The sequence below is a fragment of the Myxocyprinus asiaticus genome, chromosome 29 (genome assembly GCF_019703515.2).
Source record: "Myxocyprinus asiaticus isolate MX2 ecotype Aquarium Trade chromosome 29, UBuf_Myxa_2, whole genome shotgun sequence".
NCBI lineage: Eukaryota > Metazoa > Chordata > Actinopteri > Cypriniformes > Catostomidae > Myxocyprinus > Myxocyprinus asiaticus.
In genome coordinates, this window is record NC_059372.1 from 12,133,494 (window position 1) to 12,154,029 (window position 20,536).

General features: G+C 36.4%; 1 protein-coding gene across 1 annotated transcript; it reads right to left on the reverse strand.

Annotated features, from left to right (window-relative positions):
- Nucleotides 1-335: 335 nt before the first annotated feature.
- On the reverse strand, nt 336-20,316 carry LOC127419924 (testis development-related protein-like). The gene is made up of 4 exons (XM_051661744.1): nt 20,005-20,316; nt 12,585-12,632; nt 8,327-8,442; nt 336-3,941 (listed from the first exon to the last, which is right to left on the reverse strand). The coding sequence occupies exons 1-4, from the start codon at nt 20,089-20,091 to the stop codon at nt 3,509-3,511; spliced, it is 684 nt and encodes a 227-aa protein (XP_051517704.1). The 5' UTR covers nt 20,092-20,316; the 3' UTR covers nt 336-3,508.
- Between the last annotated feature and the right edge of the window lie 220 nt (nt 20,317-20,536).

Consider the following 20,536-nt stretch of genomic DNA (forward strand, 5'->3'; position numbering starts at 1 on the left):
AAATTTAAGTCTGGCGGAATTTATGCAGCTTTCAAGTGGAGTCAGAAATATCGTAATTACGAGTTAAGACCCCATGAACGACCAAGCAAAGAAAGTCAGACACTCAGAAAGTGGGAAAACTCTGAATTCGATCTCAACATTAGGTGAACATCATCTACAGCAACTTTAAGGTGGCTTTAGAGTTCAGCCTTAAGTAGTTTAAAGACTTGTTGCAAACAAACGTTAGCAAACTCGAATACATTTTATAACAGGTTAGGAAATTTGAGCATAGAGGTTCAAAGAGAGAGGGGGGGGGGGGGGCGAAGAGAGACACGTCAAGGCCTTATTATAAGGTGTAGCTTTTTATTCTGATTCACAGGGGGATCTATTCTGCAACCCCTAAAAATCTCAATACAGTGGAAAAAAAAAAAAATAGTACAATAATACAATAATAATTAAAAACATAAGATACACTCTCGCAAATGCCCAAAATAGAAAGAGCATATATCCTAAACTAACAATGTGTAAATTCTTTTCAAAGTAAAACATATTTGTGACTCATTATATAATGCTATGACAACAAATAAGCAAACCCAGTTGCTCTATCGAAATCTGATTATAAATAATCTTTTAAAATCAGCAATAAGACACTAAGACATGTTCTTCCATGAAACCAAATATTTAACATGCATTTTAATGACATTTAGCCAAAGATTTATCTATACAATATATTTCAATATCAGTAAATGGTGATTGTCATTTTTTTTACTTCTCATGTTGCAAGTGTTTTGAGAGAAATGATCATTAAGACTTATGTCAACAGTTTCCCCATGATCACATTTTCCTGGTTGATTTAAGACATATTCTAAATTGAGGCACAGCAAAGAAATGTACTTCGCGATAAAACGTCACAGCTCTTTTGGTCTTTGGAAGGCTTACAAGGGTAAAACTGGGTCTTGTTCCCTAAAGATCTACCTTAGTTTAGTTCCAAAATGTATCCAACAAAGAAGTGTTTTTTTTCAAATGTATCCAAAAAGCATGATTAACTGCTTCAGGTATGTTTGATTAAAGCTGTAACTCTGCAAGAAGTTGAATTCAAGCATTTAAAGCAACAGAAGGCTATTTATGGCCCTCTTTATATAAAATCTTCCTTGTGGCAAAGGAGCGTCACTATTTTGTTGGCACAATCAATATAGCATTTGAGATTACAGCAAGGAGACTATTGCATATAATAATAACAGTGCATTATGATTGTACTTGGTAGTAGAGACTGCACAAATATACTCTGATCACAATTAATGGAATGTTCTGGGTTTAATACAAGTTGAGCTCAATCGACTGCATTTGTGGCGTAAGATTGATTACCAAAGAAAATAACTTAATTTTATAAAAAAAAAAAAAAAAGTGCAAAAAATGCAGTTACATTAAGTCGCTTACAATGAAAGTGAATGGGGGCAAGTCAATAATAACTAAAATACACACCGTCTCAAAAGTATAGTCACAAGATTTAAATATTGTACATGATTTTAGTGTTAAAAATCGCTTCCCTTATCTATGTAACGTTATGTCCAATATTACAAATTCATTGCCATGACAACATAACACTAGTAAACCCTGTTAGTGATTTGATCACACTATAATCATGTTAACGTGTAATGTTTATGTCTTGTGGCTATACTTTGAAATCAGCATGTATTTTAGTGTTAATGGACTGGCCCCTTTCACATCCATTATAAGCGGCTTACTTTAACTGCAATATTTTTTTTAATAAATGAGGGACAAGTCGAAATTTCTTTCTTTTTTTTGTGGTATTCAACATTATGCTACAAATGCTGTTGATTGTGCTTAACTTGTATTCAACTTAGAATATTCCTTTAAAATAGTGGAAGGCATTTCTACATAATTTCACATTCACTAACTACATACCAGAAAAAATTAAACCCCACTGAATCTCAGACTGATAACCTTTACATACAAACTAAAGATATTGCATCCGGAGTATGGCAAGCCAAATTGACTTTTAATCATTCATATCAACAATTCAATTTTCACTAGTTAAAATGTTAATTCTTGAAATCAGGAATATAATTACTACTAGAGAAAATGCTAATTTTTTATATCAGTAATTACATTTGAACTAGTAAAAATGTTAATTCTTGAAATAAAAAATGACATCACTCGCAGGAATATACATTCTTGATATCATGTTATTTTAACTAGTAAAAACTGTAATTCTTGATATCCATAACTGCATTTTCACTAGTAGAATTTGACAATGATCTGTCATCCACTGTAACGCAATTAAATATATCTAAAATGTATTTCTTACTAGTTGAAATTCCAAATGCACATATCAGCTATGTACTTCTTGATAGTACAAATGCAATTTTTTTTTGTATATTAATAATTACATTGTTACTAGTGCAAATATCCATTCCTGATATCAACAATTGAATTACAACTAGTGAAAATGCTAATTTTTGATTAGAATGTGTATTTCTGCGAGTGATGACGTCATTTGTGATATCAAGAATTAAAGGTGCCGAAGCAATTTTTTCATGGAAAGGTATTCAAACATTTTTCCTAATCCCTGAAAAATGTCAACTGTCCATCATTTTGTGCATTTTCATAGTATTGTAGTTGCAGCGAATTATTGAGGCTTAATGTCATTTTTTATGCCATGTTGCTCATAACAATTGTCAGTTGAGGACGCTATTTTGCTGCTGTTGTTTTTTTTTTGTTTTTTTTAAACAATTGTTTCTGCATGATGTCGGCATCACTTAAGCTAATTTGGTAACTTTGGAGTGCAGAGATTTGGAAAGAGGGACGTGGCTAATTCAACGGCTCAGTCTTGTGGAAGTAGAACGGCTAAAATCGCTTTCAGCACCTTTAACGTCCTTACTAGTTCAAATGTAATTACTGATATCAAAAATTAGTATTTTCACTTGTAGTAATTACATTCCTGAGATCAACAATTATCATTTTAACAAGTGAAAACTGAATTGTTGACATCAACAATTCATATTGACTAAATGTCAATTTGGCTTGCCATACTGGAGTGATAATGGAGATTGAGACACAATGCGCCCTCTGTCTGTGACTGTGGATACTGTGGCCTAAAATAATGGCACTAACAATTGCATTTTACGGCAGTGATCAGGCTAATTGGCAGCTGGAATAAAATAAGGATTTATGTGTCCAAAGGACAGAGGTGACATTTAAAAATAATCTACAAAAGAACATTGGTCATTGGTCAATATCACTGGTCACCAACAGGGTGCAATTGCACATTAATGGTTGCAAAGGCAGTACATCCAGTGATTTCGCTGAAGAAGCTTCTTTCAAATGGAAAAATCTAAATTAATCAATCAATAAGACTCTTAAAGCAGGCACTTTTGGTCTGAGGTTCCCACTCTTCATCTTCTTCACATAGGTGGGCTGTCCAATTAACGAGTTGTCATCCAGGGGGGCGTGGTTATCTTCACAAACACTTTTCTTTCCTTATAATAAGAGGTGCCCCATAATCAAATCATTTAAGTCCCTCCCATGAACTCTCTGATAGGTTGGCTGGACTTCGACGACGGACAGCAGCCAATTTGTCACGGGCACGAGTCGCCCACTGGGCGGGGCCCCCCGTCTGTGACTCAGTCAGGCTAGCATAGCGAGACAAGTCCTCCTCCATACCCAACCCAACCCAGGACGGCAAAGCCAGAGAATGTGGTAAAGACAGAGACAGAGGGGAGGAAAGAGGCGAGGAGTTGCTCTTTTTCCTCTCCGACTCACTCTTTTCCTCCTCCGATCTGTCGTTTAGCTGGGGAGGTTCCCAGCCCTCCATCTTATCGATCTTCTTTGTAGGTGTGATTTGCTTCATCGTCATGGTGATGCTGTCCCACAGACAGTGCACTTTGTCTTTTTCTGAGTGCGGTTTACTCTTTTCGTCCTCCCAGCCTTTTTTAGCAGACCTGAGAGAGAAAGAGCGGGCATGATTCATAAGCCAATTTCTTGGCAAGGTGGCAGCTAATTAAAGTGTGTAATTTTGGCGCCACTAGCATCACCAAACGGAATTGGAAAAATAATGACTGTCAAACAGGTTTCCTGAACTTTCGCATGTCTGCCATTGGTTGAAAACAGATAGCCCCGCCCCAAACTCACGCCATTGGTTACACCAACATTGCTGTTTCAGGCCGGCTGGGATTCTCAAAGAAACAGAGCAATGTTTTGATTATGCAACATGGCTATAGTGCTTACAATTATTGGGAAAATTAATCTACGAATAGCTTCTTTACAGTCATCTCTGTATGTTAAGCTGAGATAGGAGAAAATATAATAACAGGAGAAAGGAGATAAATAATAAAAGTATTTATTTAATAAAAATGATATATATTTTTTATAATTATCCTCATGCGACCCCCTGCACACATGCTTGGACGTAGTATTTTGGCTTCGCTATACACAATGCATAATTTTAATTAATTTAAACTGACTGATCTCAGTTCAGGGGACTCTGTGCTGTCAGTAAAGGGTTAAACGTTTGACACACACACGGGTCATGTGACAAAACAACTTGGTGCCGATCACAGCAGAGTTTGTCTTAAGGTGAAACACCAACAAAACTGCATCTGGTTAGAAACCTTATTAAGTTTTTACACTGAAACCTGTTTGAGTGCCTAGTTTCATCCGATATGCCATTTTTTAAATTTGAGTGATTTATCGCGAAACGTCATGCTGCTTAACACAGTGTACACTAATGTGTACTTTAGCGCATTTTTACTGTGCATTGAGAATCAATAGATGCATCCAAAAGCTGAAAAATTTTGCTTTCAGAGGCTTTATTTGGAGTTACGATGAAAATAAGGTGCATTTCGAATTGTTCTGGGACAAGTGCAGACAGACAGCACACTGGTGGTTAAGTCATTCACTAAACAGGGAGCAAGGAAGCATCCTATAGCTTTCCTCTGCAACTAAGTGCATTCACTCCTAAAATCCAACGTTTAGTTTAGTTTTAGTTTCAGGCTGCAAATTATGTTTGGACCACTCAACAAGTTTGGCAGACATGGGACAAATGTAATCAGTACACAGATTCAGAATTTATAATGTATAATTTTATTTTAACATGGTTGGCTGTGATTGGATGATGCTATCCATTAATTTGAATAATAATTAATTATGCTAATTTCTGATGTAATGTCTGATACATTTCAAAAACATAAATAACCAACACTTCTGGAAACATAAAAAACATTCTATAGACTTTCTATAGCTTAGTATTATTTAAAAATTCACAACTTAGTTCTGCTGTCCACATATGTAGACATCTTTTTATTTTGCATGTTTATTAGAAGCTACTAGTTACAGATCAAAAAGGGAAATGCAAAATGCATACAGCAGTCACGCTCTTGTCTCAGGAAGTTTTATAAACTAATATTATATTATAATAATATTTATATTACAATTATCAATTTTACTTTATTAATATTAAAATATATTTTCTTAATCTTTATTTAAAAATATATAAAATAGAATTAATATAAATAAATGCATTTTGAAATAATGGTTGTTCCCTTTTCGTTTTCCAAAGAGTACCGGCTAGACCTTAAATGAATTTTGCTGTCTGTATGATGTTGGGCATGAAGCCATAATGGCACAAGGCAGCCACACAAACTTTAACAGGAAGGACAGAAGCTGGAGTTACGTTTTGTTTATATGCAAAACCATTTATGCTTAATTTTACCGATGTTAAATAAAGATTTACAGTTGTGCTCAAAAGTTTGTATACCCTGGCAGAAATTGTGAAATTTTGGCATTGATTTTGAAAATATGACTGATCATGCAAAAAAACTGTCTTTTATTTAAGGATAGTGATCATATGAAGCCATTTATTATCACATAGTTGTTTGGCTCCTTTTTAAATCATAATGATAACAGAAATCACCCAAATGGCCCTGATCAAAAGTTTACAAACCCTTGAGTGTTTGGCCTTGTTACAGACACACAATTAATTTTAATTAATTAATTAATTTTATTTATTTATCACACATTATACAGTGAAATTCTTTTTTTCACATATCCCAGCTAAGCTGGGGTCAGAGTGCAGGGTCAGGTAGACCACAAAGTGACACACACAGGTTTAAATGGCAATTAAAGGTTAATTTCCCACACCTGTGGCTTTTAATAAATTAGTGTCTGTGTATAAATAGTCAATGAGTTTGTTAGCTCTCACGTGGATGCACTGAGCAGGCTAGATACTGAGCCATGGGGAGCAGAAAAGAACTGTCAAAAGACCTGCGTAACAAGGTAATGGAACTTTATAAAGATGGAAAAGGATATAAAAAAATATCCAAAGCCTTGAAAATGCCAGTCAGTACTGTTCAATCACTTATTAAGAAGTGGAAAATTCGGGGATCTCGATACCAAGCCAAGGTCAGGTAGACCAAGAAAGATTTCAGCCACAACTGCCAGAAGAATTGTTCGGGATACAAAGAAAAACCCACAGGTAACCTCAGGAGAAATACAGGCTGCTCTGGAAAAAGACGGTGTGGTTGTTTCAAGGAGCACAATACGACGATACTTGAACAAAAATGAGCTGCATGGTCGAGTTGTCAGAAAGAAGCCTTTACTGCACCAATGCCACAAAAAAGCCCGGTTACAATATGCCCGACAACACCTTGACACACCTCACAGCTTCTGGCACACTGTAATTTGGAGTGACGAAACCAAAATAGAGCTTTATGGTCACAACCATAAGCGCTATGTTTGGAGAGGGGTCAACAAGGATTGTGCTCCTTGAAACAACCACACCGTCTTTTGCCAGAGCAGCCTGTATTTCTCCTGAGGTTACCTGTGGGTTTTTCTTTGTATCCCGAACAATTCTTCTGGCAGTTATGGCTGAAATCTTTCTTGGTCTACCTGACCTTGGCTTCAAGAGATCCCAGAATTTTCCACTTCTTAATAAGTGATTGAACAGTACTGACTGGCATTTTCAAGGCTTTGGATATCTTTTTATATCCTTTTCCATCGATATAAAGTTCCATTACCTTGTTACGCTGGTCTTTTGACAGTTCTTTTCTGCTCCCCATGGCTCAGTATCTAGCCTGCTCAGTGCATCCACGTGAGAGCTAACAAACTCATTGACTATTTATACACAGACACTAATTGCAATTTAAAAACTGGTGTTGGAAATTAACCTTTCATTGCCATTTAAACCTGTGTGTGTCACCTTGTGTGTCTGTAACAAGGCCAAACATTCAAGGGTATGAAAACTTTTGATCAGGGCCATTTGGGTGATTTCTGTTATCATTATGATTTAAAAAGGAGCCAAACAACTATGTGATAATAATTGGCTTCATATGATCACTATCCTTAAATAAAAGACATTTTATTTTGCATGATCAGTCATATTTTCAAAATCAATGCCAAAATTTCACAATTTCTGCCAGGGTATACAAACTTTTGAGCACAACTGTATTTAACTTTTGCTCTCACACTCTCTGTTCCATGTAGTATGGATATCTCCATTTCTAAGCACTCTAAGGTGAAGTCTGTAATTTTCTGATGTTAAAATACTTTCTCCTATCCCAGTTTAATGTGCCGAGACAACTTAAGAGATTCATAGGTTGATTTCACCAAAGAGTGTAAACACTGTGGCTCTTTTAAAACGGACTCTGTTTGTTTGAGCCATCCGACATGTCAACCTTTGCCTCAACCAAAGGCGTGAGTTCGAACAATGGTGTTTGGGAAACCTGTTTTGACGGCAAAAGGAATTTTTGTTTTTGACCAAATTCCATTTGCCGTCGCTAATCTAGCAGAAATGACACACTTTAGCTTTGATGATATTTGAAATATTTTAGGACCAAAAGTATTTCTGGGTCGTTGCAAACTTTCCCTGTAGGAGTATATGCGTCTGTTGCAGAGACATTGATTAAGAAAATAATTCTATTATTAAGCGAGTACATAAAAAAAAAAAATAAATTGAAAACCTTGTATTGCTTTACCCTGATTCACTATGGTAAGTCTACGATAGTGATTAATATTTTGAGCTGTTGGGTTGGATTTGGCGCGAAACCGCAGGCTTGTTCACTTGCTATAATGCTTGATATTTATAAGATATTTCCGCAACATTTATATAACATACATTTAATATGTATATGAATACATACTTTTTAAAAATGGTTTATCAGATCTGTATCAGATCAGGTCTGTATACAATAATTAGAATGACATCTCGGCAACATACCTGTGCTTGTGGGTAATGTCTTATTATAATCACCTTAACTTGAGACATAGAAATTCTCTAGTATGCAAAACATTCACTAGCTTTCAATGATCAAGTAAACAAACCCCAACTTACCCTCTTCTGGGAGAGACAGTGACCCCTGTTAGCAAGATATGTTCATCATCTTGAGAAGGAAACAACTTCTTGCTTCCCTTTTCTCTCTTTGATTTAACCTTCTTTAACTTAGAATCCTACAAAAGGTACAAAAAAACAGAGTCACAAACCACAGTAATACAGTTCATACTTTATCAGTGTACAACAATGACTACTGCTAATATCTTATGTGACAAAAGCTCAGCTTTGGTTTCTCAGCGAGATGGAAATACAGATGGTAAAGTATGATTGCAGGTTTAGGCCTGGCGCAAAGACAACTAATCACAAAGACACAATTCATCATGAATCCAAAAGCTAAGAGCTGTATCTGACAGAAAGAGGGCATCGCACAGTAAAAACAGAAAGGCCTATGGTTTTTACAGTGGGCTGCAGAGAGGGATATCTGAGCAGACACGTGTGTGTGGGGGGTGTTGGGGGGGGCATTTGGCTGGCTGACACATTCCTTTAGACTCCCTCCTACTTGCGTTCAGTATGACCCTCGGGATTGAAAATACCGGCACGGCTTTGCATCTTATTATATAGGAAAGAAAGCATTAGCACAATTTCTTGCACCCTTTCATAAGCTGTTCTTTCCCTTTTGACCTGCCTTGTACAGAATATCCTTCCCTCGATTCTTTGCTTGATTGAAAAAGAAAAGGGGTTAATCTCTTTGTAAACAATTGGGAAATGATCAGGTCATATTTCAACATTAACTCAAAAGAACAACAGATGATATTTTGTATAATAGAAAATGAAGCATATTTTTAGGACAATTAAAACTTTATGCATTGTGCATCATTTTCATGACAATAAAGCACATTGTAGCCCACGGTAATGCAGAAAAAAATATAATAATTTGTATTTTTTAATTATTATTATTTTAAAAATGACACATTCTTGTAATACATATTCAATTTATTAATATTTATTAAAATATACAGTATAGCCTGTTACTGTTTGCAAGTATACATCATGGTAGTATTTGTTGTAACGTTTTTAATTTATGTTGATTTTAATAAAAACTAAATAATTCTACTACAAATTCTAAGTAGGCTCAAGTAATGCAAGAAAAAAAAAAACTCAATTCTCATTACCGCAACACAGAAAAAAAAAAACACTAATTTTTGTTTTATTATTATTATTATTATATATATTATAAATATTTTTTTAATTAAATACTATAATAATATTTATTATAAAATATATATCATTATATAATCATTATAAAATATAGCCTATTATTTAAATTCTTAAGTACTTTTGCAAATTTACATCATGGTAGTATTTGTTGTATTACTTTTCATTTACGCCATTTTTAAAACAAATGTATAAATAAAATAAAAGACATACAGGATTTAATGAAAATTAGATTTTTTAGATTACAGAGAATATGATTACAGTAATAAAATGGGAGGTTTGCATTATGATCTATGAAAATAGTGTCACAATGCAAACAAATCTGAAAAGCACTAAAATAAAATGAATCTTCTTCATGAAAAATATAACTTCCTATTTTCTTCTTTTTTTTTTCACCCAAAATCATTCTCTTCAATATGTAAGTCTACAAGTTATGCTGCATTAAAGGGATAATTCACTCAAAATGTTTTTACTTCATTCATTTACTTACCCTCATCATGCCATCCCAGATGTGTATAACTTACTTTCTTCTGCAGAACACAAGTATTTTAGAAAAAAAAAATGATAATAAACAATTTTAGAACAATATTTCAGCTCAGTGGGTCCATACAATGCAAGTGAATGGTGACCAGACCTTTCAAGCTCCAAAAAACACATCAAGGCAATATAAAAGTAATCCATATGACTCCAGTGGTTAAATGTATATCTTCAGAAGCAATATAATAGGTGTGGGTGAGAAGCAGATCAACATTTAACTCCTTTTTTTTACTATAAATCTCCTGTTTCACTTCCACATTCTCAAAGCGAAAGTGGAGATTTATTGAAAAACAAGGACTTAAATATTTAACCGTTTCTCACCCAAAGTGATTGCACTGCTTCAGAAGACGTATATTAAACCTCTGGAGTCATATGGATTAATTTATGCTGCCTTTATGTGCTTTTTGGGCCTTCAAAGTTCTGGCCACCATTCACTTTGCATTGCAAGGACCCATAGAGCCTAGATATTTTCTAAAAAACTTTGCTTGTGTTCAGCAGAAGAAAGAAAGTCTTACACATCTGGGATGGCATGAGGGTGAGTAAATAATGAGAGAATTTTCATTTTTGGGTTAACTAGGCTATCCCTTTAATTTGTGTGTCGTACAGATGTTCATAGAAACGATTTTCATATGGCTCAGTAGCTGTTGCTGCATGTCTGGAGTAATTACACTCACCACAAATGTTCCAAACACTACAAAGGTAAAAGCCCTTCCTGCCTCGTTTCAAACCAAAGACTTTTGTGCTCGATCACTCTGCGTTGCTAAAAACTGTAATCTGATTATGCACACTCAAACATAAATGCTTATGTTGGGGCGGGTATTTATTACGAGATCCAGCACATTATGAGTATTTATGAGCATTACGAGTACTAGGGCACATTAATCATTCTCTTGATAAAAAGACGTTAGGATTGAACTCTTTGACCTCATGTAAAGACCAAAATGGTGCACAACACTTTTGAGTGCTCTATTTTAGTTTCGGTCTATCGTTTCATCTTTCTGTCCTCCCTCTCTCCGCTTGTTTAGGTAAAACATGCAGTAGAAATAAACAACTGTCGTTATAACTTGAGGCTCTTGCCATGGCTGGATGATACAGCAGAATTCTCTGGAAGACAAACAGTGATATTCTCTTTCCGTTAGCTTCTTTAAGGGGTCATATCATGAAAAAACAGAATTTTTAAATGTTCTAAAAATAGGAGGTGCTTGCACATGCAAAACGCACTGCCACAATGCTTGGTTTGTTCTGGTTGGCTGCCAGGCCATTGCTAAACAGTTGCTCTATAATATTCTGGTCCCTTTCTTCAACGTAAGTCTATGGGATTTTTTTGCCAGTTTTATCATCTGCAAAACGAAAATCAATCCTTTAAGTCACTTAAAGGAACAGCACTTCTCCTCAAAAAGCAGCATGATTTGAGGTATGATTTACATTTGTAGCACAAACTGCAGGATTTCACATGCGGGCATGAGAGGGCATTTACAAAGCAAAAAAATGGCTCATTTCTTTTTAAGGGTCGAAGGTCTAAGAAGGGTCTAATAAACATATTAACACAAGAACATGTACGCAGATCTAAGCGCTTGGCCAACGCATTGCCGAGGCGTGGTCCAAATGAACATTCTTACCAGGCATTCTTGCATTACTATGGCGTTTAGGGGCAGACTGGCCATAGGGAGAACCGGGACTTTTCCCAGTGGGCCGGCTGCGAAACGGGGCCGCGACTGGCTGAAGAGGGCCACAAAACAGCGCCGTGATATGTCGAAGGGGGCCGCGATATGCAGAAAAGGACAGCAGCCCTCTCAACAACTCGAGGGAGCAATAGAGTTACTTTTAAAAGTTTTTGCCTTTAAAGCGGGTGTGTTATTATTCAGGTTGCTATAAATATATTGACTTAACCTTACTTGCTCAGCAGTATTCTCTACCAACTGTTGCTCCGCCAAGACAGTAGCTGTCTTGAAAGAAAAAAGGAACACTAATTTCCACTATAGCGCCCCTTGTGGCAACGTTGAGAATGCAACGCATAATTGCGTTGTCTTACAAAATGAGCTAGCGCATTTAGTAGAGTCTATGTTCACGTACTTGCTGACAAAATGGTCATGAAAAATGGTCATGAAAAACTATGGACCGTTTTATGACCGTTTTTGGCACTTTACTAACATTATAACTGGACCTCAGGGTAAAAAATAACAATATAATAAAAGTATGATAGTATGATATGAATTTAACAGTAGTCAGTGTAAGGAAAGTACACCACTGAATATTTGATATTCTGTTTGTGTCCAGATTATTCTGAAAGAATTCATTATATCCTCTCTCCTGTCAAACAGCTTAAGCACAACACACAAACATCCATCTGTCAACATTGGATAATCAAACTATTAATCTTGCCTTTCATTGCATCCATCCACAAAGAATTTTCAAAAATACTTAACACAGCAACACACTGTTTTATATCAGGATTTTGCATCACATCCTGCTGATGTTGCTATGGTATTGTTTGGGACTTAGTCAACCATTTTTAGCCATTCTGTTCAAAAGCAAAAAGGCAGTGTGTGTGCGCGCATGTGTTTACCTTTGTTGAGGGGCTCAGAACTTCCTTTGTTCCCTCGGAGTCTTCATCCTGAAAAGGAAAGGCCAAGGAGTACAAAACAATGAGAACATGCACTCACACTTAAACACATGCTAATGCATACGAACACACACATGCACAAAAATGTGAGTATTTTTAGCTCAACAATGTAAACAAGGTCTTGTAGATTTGAGGGCCTTGAAAATGATCACATAGTCTTTGTTTCAGTAAAACAAAATGTTGTATTATGACCATTTCATTCTATACTAATACAGCTATGGAAAGATGTACTAGATGTTACATATGAATATTTTTACCCATCAGTCCTGATTAAAACTGTCCTCAAAGTTATGAGTTTGGTAAACAAAGAAAATGAAGACTATTTTTAAGATCATTAAGATTTTTATTTGTATTTATTTTTTTGCATTGGGACATTTTTCTGACAATTAAGAACCCCAAATTGTTAGTAGCCTTGATAAATTACTGCCAACTAAAGTCTTCACCAGCCAAACAGCGGGGTTCGCTGCATCTGCATGCATTTCCGCAGTCAGATAGGGATGAACTTCAAGACACTTAATCATTATTTTTACAGTTCAATCAATATCCTTTAGTTTTAAACATTACCTACCAAAAAAATCTACACTGTTTTCTCAATTAATACATGACTCAATTTACACATAACTAACTGATATTGGCATCGTGTTCATATAGCCAAAGGGGAACTGGCTCCCCCAGCTGAGCCTGGTTTCTCCCAAGGTTTTTTTCCCATTCAGTAACATCTTATAAAAGGTTTTTGTTCCTTGCCACAGGCTTGCCTTTGGCTTGCTCATTGGGGGCCTAAATACAAAAAAATTTAAGGCATGACTTTGAATGTTTTTCAATTAAAATGGGGACTTTGAGACATTTAAGACATTACAGCATAACTTTCTGTAAAGCTGCTTTGAAATGTGTATTGTGAAAAGCGCTATAAAAGGAAATGACGACCTATATTGTAATATGCAAAATAACAATCTCATTAGTATTACTGCAATGCAAATACTATGGTCCTAATAAAGTACCCGACGTGCTCTTCTGCTGTTGTAGCCCATTAGCCTCAAGTTTGGACATGTTGTGCATTCTGAGATGCTATTCTGTACACTACAATTGTACAGAGTGGTTATCTGAGTTACTGTAGCCTTTCTGTCAGTACGAACCATTCTGGCCATTCTCCGTTGACCTCTCTCATCAACAAGGCTTTCTGTCCGCAGAACTGCAGCTCATTGGATGTTTTTTGTTTTTGCCACCATTTTCAGAGGTGGGTAGTAATGCATTACATTTACTCCGTTACATTTACTTGAGTAAGTTTTTTTTTACTTAGTTACAATGGGTAGCCTTCCTATTGTTCATTACTGGTTTTAATTTAATAAGTGTTCATAAATGCGTAATTTATTGAGATTTTTGAATGGGACTCTTACGACAGCAGAACTTCACCTGCACGCTGTTACTCAAGTCGCGTTCAACACTATAAGCAAGCGTGCAAAACAAACATTTCTTCACTCTACACAATGCCTTCATTTTACACCACGACAATATATATTTCAAGATTAAAACTGCAGCTTCAACTTAAGAAAACCCGGTGAGGTAAGTTTTAGAGATTGTGATAATGTGGGCTTGTCTGTGTCATGGTGATGCTCATTCATTTTCAGCGTGAATCTGTTACTATGGGCTCTTATGACCTCAGGAGGGGGAAAAAATATGGAGGAGAAAAAAAAAAACATGCCGTGAAAGTAAATGATGATTAAGGCTAGCATTCTGTCTAACATCTCCTTAAAGGAATAATTCAAATTCTCACATAATTTACTCACCCTTATGTCATCCCAGATGTGTAAGGTTTTTCTTCTTCTTCTGCTGAACACAAAGAGTTTTAGAAGAATATCTCAGCTCTGTTGGTTCATAGAATGCAAGTGAATGGGTACCAAAACTTTGAGGCTCAGAAAGCACATAAAACGCAGCATTAAAGGAATTCAAATGACACTGGTTCAATCTGTCTTCAGAAGGGATATGATAAGTGTGGGTGAGAAACAGATCAATATTTAAATCCTTTTTTACTAATAAATCTCCACTTTCACATTCTTCTTGTGTTTTTGGTGGTTTAATTCTTTGTTCATATCGCCACCTCCTGGGCAGGGAGGAAAACTAATAGTAAAAAAAGGACTTTATATATTATAAAGTTTTAGATATTTATCTGTTTCTCACCCACACCTATCATATTGCTTCTGAAAGTCACTGGAGTCGAATGCATTACTTTTATGCTGCCTCTGTGCTTTCTGGAGCTTGAAAGATCTGGTCACCATTCACTTGCATTGTATGGAACAACAGAGCTGAGATATTCTTTTAAAAATCTTAATTTGGGTTCTACAGAAGAAAGAAAGTCATACACATCTGGGATGGCATGAGAGTGAGAAAATGAGAGCATTTTAATTTTTTTGGTGAACTTTCCCTTTAATTTGATGCATGGAAGAAAGAATGCATATGGGTTTGGAACAACATGGTGGTGAATGATGATAATTTCCATTATTAACAATGATATAATAGTATTATTATTATTATTATTATTAATCATTCTGTAATGCATGTTAAATGTGTATCATGCACTGGAATATAGGTGAGTAAACATCCGTTACATTATATGTTAAAGTAACTAGTTAATCACTACTTGAGTATTATTTTATTTAATACTTTCTTACTCTTACTCAAGTAATTTATAACATTATTACTTTTAATTCTACTTGAGTCATATTTTTTTTTTTAAGTATTTGTACTTTTACTTGAGTAATGTTTTTGGCTACTCTACCCACCTCTGACCATTCTGAGTAAACTCTAGAGACTGTTGTGTGTGAAAATCCCAGGAGATCAGCAGTTACAGAAATACTCAAACCAGCCCGTCTGGCACCAACAATCATGCCACGGTCAAAGTCATTGAGATCACATTTTTTACCCATTCTGATGGTAGATGTGAACATTAACTGAAGCTCCTGACCCTTATCTGCATGATTTTATGCACTGCACTGCTTCCACATGATTGGCTGATTAGATAATCGCATGATTAAGTGTACAGGTGTACCTAATAACGTGTGCAAGTGTTGTGCACATGCCGGTTTACATTTTGATATCAAAAGCAGAGAATAACCCGATGATTTCAAGTATCATTTAAACATGGTTTTCTTGCATTTTCTGATTTTTTGAATAAGCCGATTTTTTGTTGTTATTAGTGTATTGGTGTGCAAGTAAACATGCTCATTCTGTCCTCACAGGATGATTTTAAGGACTGTATAATAATACTAAAAATTTGATGTTTTATATTAAAGTAATAAGGATTTTGGGGTGAAAGAACAATTGTCATGAAAATAACATCAGAATGAAAAAAAAAGAAAAGTGTAATGGTCCTAAAAATAGGCTTCGTTTTCCTACAAATTTACTTTTGGCTGAAATATCACCCACATATTTCATAGTTAGATTCACCCCACTACGAATCTGACATTAAACATCTGTCGAGGGCCTGACCTATTCCCCTTCCTTCCTCCCTCACCTGCACTATGACTCAGAGAAAGTGAGAGACCTTTGTTCTTCAATGTCCTCCATCCATCACCCTCCCTCTCACTTCTATCACGGACACGCACCTCCGCCCCATCTTACCGAATGACTTGGCCTGATTACACTGAGCATACTCTCTCGAGGGCTCATTTAAAAATGAAGGAGTAAATCTCAGAAGGCAAGAGAAATATTCTGGTTATTTTAAGTGCTGTACCCTCTGGACTCGGTTCAGGCCTGGTTTTCCAAAAAGAGGTTGGGATTAAAGAATCTAGAGTCGTAGAAGCCTATTCAATCTGCAGTTTGCCTTTATTTGATTTATGGTGGAAAACTGACCACAGTGTCAACAAGATTGTACCTCAAAAAAATTATATTTACCTACTAGCAACCAGATGGGGTTCAAAATAATCTCAATGCTCATAAAATAGTGTGGTATAAACCACAGGAACTAATGTTTGGACATAGAGGACATTCATCTTGAAGAAAACCAATTTATCTGATGGAAATGAAACTCTCGACCAAACATGAAGTCCTCAACTGACAGGATCTGAAGAGATTTGGAGCTGCAAATAAATCCAGGGTTCACTGTCCCTCAACTGTTGGCTTCCTGCTCTGCATACCAAGTTCTGGGTGAACAACCTTAGCATTTGAAGCATATTGTTAATACCTTGACCGTCTGGACTCCCTGCTGAGATAAAGGCTCAGAGAACTGGAAAAGCAGATCAAACTTATCCAAAAAAATCGTACCGTCACTCATGCACTCTCATCAAGTGACCAATGAGCTTCTCACAATGCACAGTCTGTATCACCACAGGAAAGGCTTGGAGAACAATATCTTTTTTAAAAGAGCAGTGAGCTTTACTAACAAAAACTACCACTACTTTTTTGGACAAGGTATTATGGTAGTAAAATACATTCTGGGGACATTTACCAAGGTAATACAGAGTTTTTTGGACATGTACCATGGTGTTCTTTAAAAATGCATTGGATTAGCTTGTGATTATCAATAGTACACACTCAGTACCATGATATTTCTAAGATTTTGGACATTGTGCAATGGAAATGGCATGCTTTTTGGACACGTACCATGGTAATACCATGTTTTTGGACATTTACCATGATAGCACCGTGGTATTCTTTGAAGTACCTTGGAGCAACTTGTAAATACAAATGGTAAACTTTCAGTACCATGGTATTTCTATGTTTTTGGACATGGTACCATAGAAATGGCCAGCTTTTTTGGACACGTTCCATGATAATACAACGTTTTTGGACATGTACTATGGTAATACCATGTTTTTGGACATGTACATGGAAGTTACATGGTATTCTTTGAAGTGCCTTTGAGTAGTTTGTAAATTACATTGGTAAACATTCTGACTAGGATATTTCTAAATTTTTTGGACATGGTACCATGGACATGCCATGGCATTCTTGTTTGGACACCATGAATACAGTATGATAATTATTCAATATTGTATGGTTTGTCACATAAACATATAGCAAAACTATTCTCCGTTTAATATTATAACCAGCAGTTAGGTCATATTTGGTTGTCTTCTATATCAGTTGTATTTTTTTTTTTTTTGTATAGGCTAGTTCTTACTAAGCCTACATATTGTTGCAATGCAGCTTTACAGAAAATTGCAACTTAATTCCCCCAATGAGCAAGCCAATAGTGAGGAAATAAAACACCAAAAGACAAAATCAGTGAAAGGGCAACCTTTACCATGTACAGGAAATAGACCAAACTGGTCACCAAACAGTCCAACAGTTTGGTCTAGCAGCTTGGCTATATCAGAGCTTTTGACTACTCTCTGTCCCAGCCATCTCAAAGACCAAAAACATGTTTGCAGAACACACTGTATTTGGAAGAATGTAATTGTGACCTAGTCAAGGCCATCTATGTGACACACTGTCACATTCACCAATGAACGCAAAGGAAATCTTTCACTTTTCTAAATAAACCATTAAAAAGAAGGAGGGGGAGAAAAAGAGAGCTTGAGCTCCCAACAGCAGGACAGAGTGCATATACTGTACATATCACATTTGCTAGATGAAGAAGGATATGTGCTTAAGGCTGCTCATGACCGATCCAAACAGTAAAGAAAAATAGTCTCACACACTCACACAAAATAACTTTTATTCTCTTATACTCCTATAATCACACACTCTCATTCTCCCATCCAACTTATTACTGAACACTGAATTTTTACCCCGATTTTTACCGGAATCCTGTTTTTATTTCCCGGACACAAGTGTTTGTTACTAGCATGTGTGTTGAATGGGAATTCAGTGTATGTTCTTGACAACGATGGGACATTTCGCATATTTCATTTGTAAAAATTGCCAAAACAGTATGTAGCTCCATTGTGTCGATACTCTACAGAGACGCAATGACCGTCTTTTCGCAGTGCTGATAATTTACAGAGGTGCAATGACTTTCTTTTATCAGTGCCTCACCTGTCACAGTTTAAGGAGTGGGTAGATGATATTAAGCTATTTTCCTTAGTTAGTTACATTGATATCATTACAACTCTGAGTAGTTGTGACAGTCAACAACTGCACAAGTTGAGCCGGAACTCAGTTTTCCTCCAACTAACACTTAAAATGGTTATTGTTCTCCATCTGGATTAGAGGTCGACCGATATATCGGTTTTATCAATTAATCGCGCCGATAGCTGCCTGGCCCTTTAAGACTTCGATGTAAATGCCAACTATTGTGATTGGCTGACGTCATGCTGCCCTTCCAATACAGGTTTGTTTACACACAGGACTGCATGTTTCTCCTAGTCAGTGGCAGCAGCAGAATGAGATGCGTTTTTGAAAGTTGCACTTGTACCGCTCTTAAAGTGTTGATCTTAAAAACATTGTTATATAAAACATACCTACAATGTGTTCATGTGAGAGCATATGGATATATATATTATCTGCAATGCCATTCTGAAATTACATTTAAAAAGACAAACCAAGTTGATTTTATTTCTATCCTTATTTCTATTTTATTTAAACTTAAACTTATTAAACTTGCTGTCCTTAAAAGTGAATAACAGTCAGCACAGTAAAACCTTAGTCTTTTTATGCGCAGTTCTTACAACGAGGATCGTCCTAAAACACTTCGGTTACATTGAAGCGTGTCATTCTGCGTTCAGGATGTGCATAAGCAGTTTCGTGCTGCACTGTATTGGAGCCTTTCTTATTGGATAATATTGTGCAATATGATGTTATAGTTATTTAGCCTATTTATTTGTTGAATATCCGTTCATTACCTTGTTGGAATGCTGCGCTTAGCATCCGTATATCCCTTTGAAATGCGTCTGATTGGGGTCACGTGAATATAACGGAGCCTAATTATACATTGACCTTAACACCACTAGTCATTCAAACAACCAACCCACAATTGGTTGATTCAGTCCATAAAGAAAATTGGTAGTTTTGCACATCCTTGATGAAGACCGGAACAAGAAAACAGAATCATTATGGTGCCGCCCAGTGGTTGATTAGAAAAACTGTGGATATTTTTTTTAACGTCCCATACTCCCATTCCTTTATTCTCACACTTCCATATACTTTCATTGTCTATTGACAATGTCTGAACTCTTATTAAGAGTGGGATGACCAAGTGTAATTTAAGAATAAACCATTAAAAAGTGGTGGGACTCACAAGGCATGAGTATTTAGACATTTCCCAAAACTGCCCCTGCTCTCCATACTCGCATACTTTGGTGACTCTTATTCCATTTCCATCTCTGTCAATTTTTCTAACAATGCAATTGTTGTAAAAGCAGATATGTGACACTATAAGACACAGTAAATCCGGTTTGAAGCCCACGGGCAACATCCCCCTTCTTACCTTTCTCGCGTGCTCATGATGCCACGACACGTCGTCCTCCTCTGACGCTTCGTCCACCAGAACTTTACTCTTGCTCTTCTTGAACATTATATATGCAGATAGTTACAAGTGTATTTCAAATGCACTATATTCCCAAGCCCATGGGAGGCGAATCAAGCCTCTTTGTGGAGAAATCGCGGAAAGGCACCGGTTAAATGCCAGATTACCGGATTCGAACAATAAACTCACTATGCTCGCGCGTCCTGCCCTGCACTCCTGAGGAATCACGATACCCCACACGCACTCTTTCCTCCGGCCCACTATCTTCTTTTTCCTCTGAACGTCTGAGCACACGGTTGGCTGGAGCACCTGGACCGCCGCTCCTCCCATCACGGATCAGATTGCAGCTGATTAGTTGGTTGTCATGGCAATGTGGGCGGGGCGATCTCCAGTTCAGACCCTCCCACCTGGGAAAGAGGTCTTATCAGGAAAGTAGTCAATTCGTTACCAAGTTCAGTCACTGTAGAAGTTTTCATTTATCAGCATCAGTTTT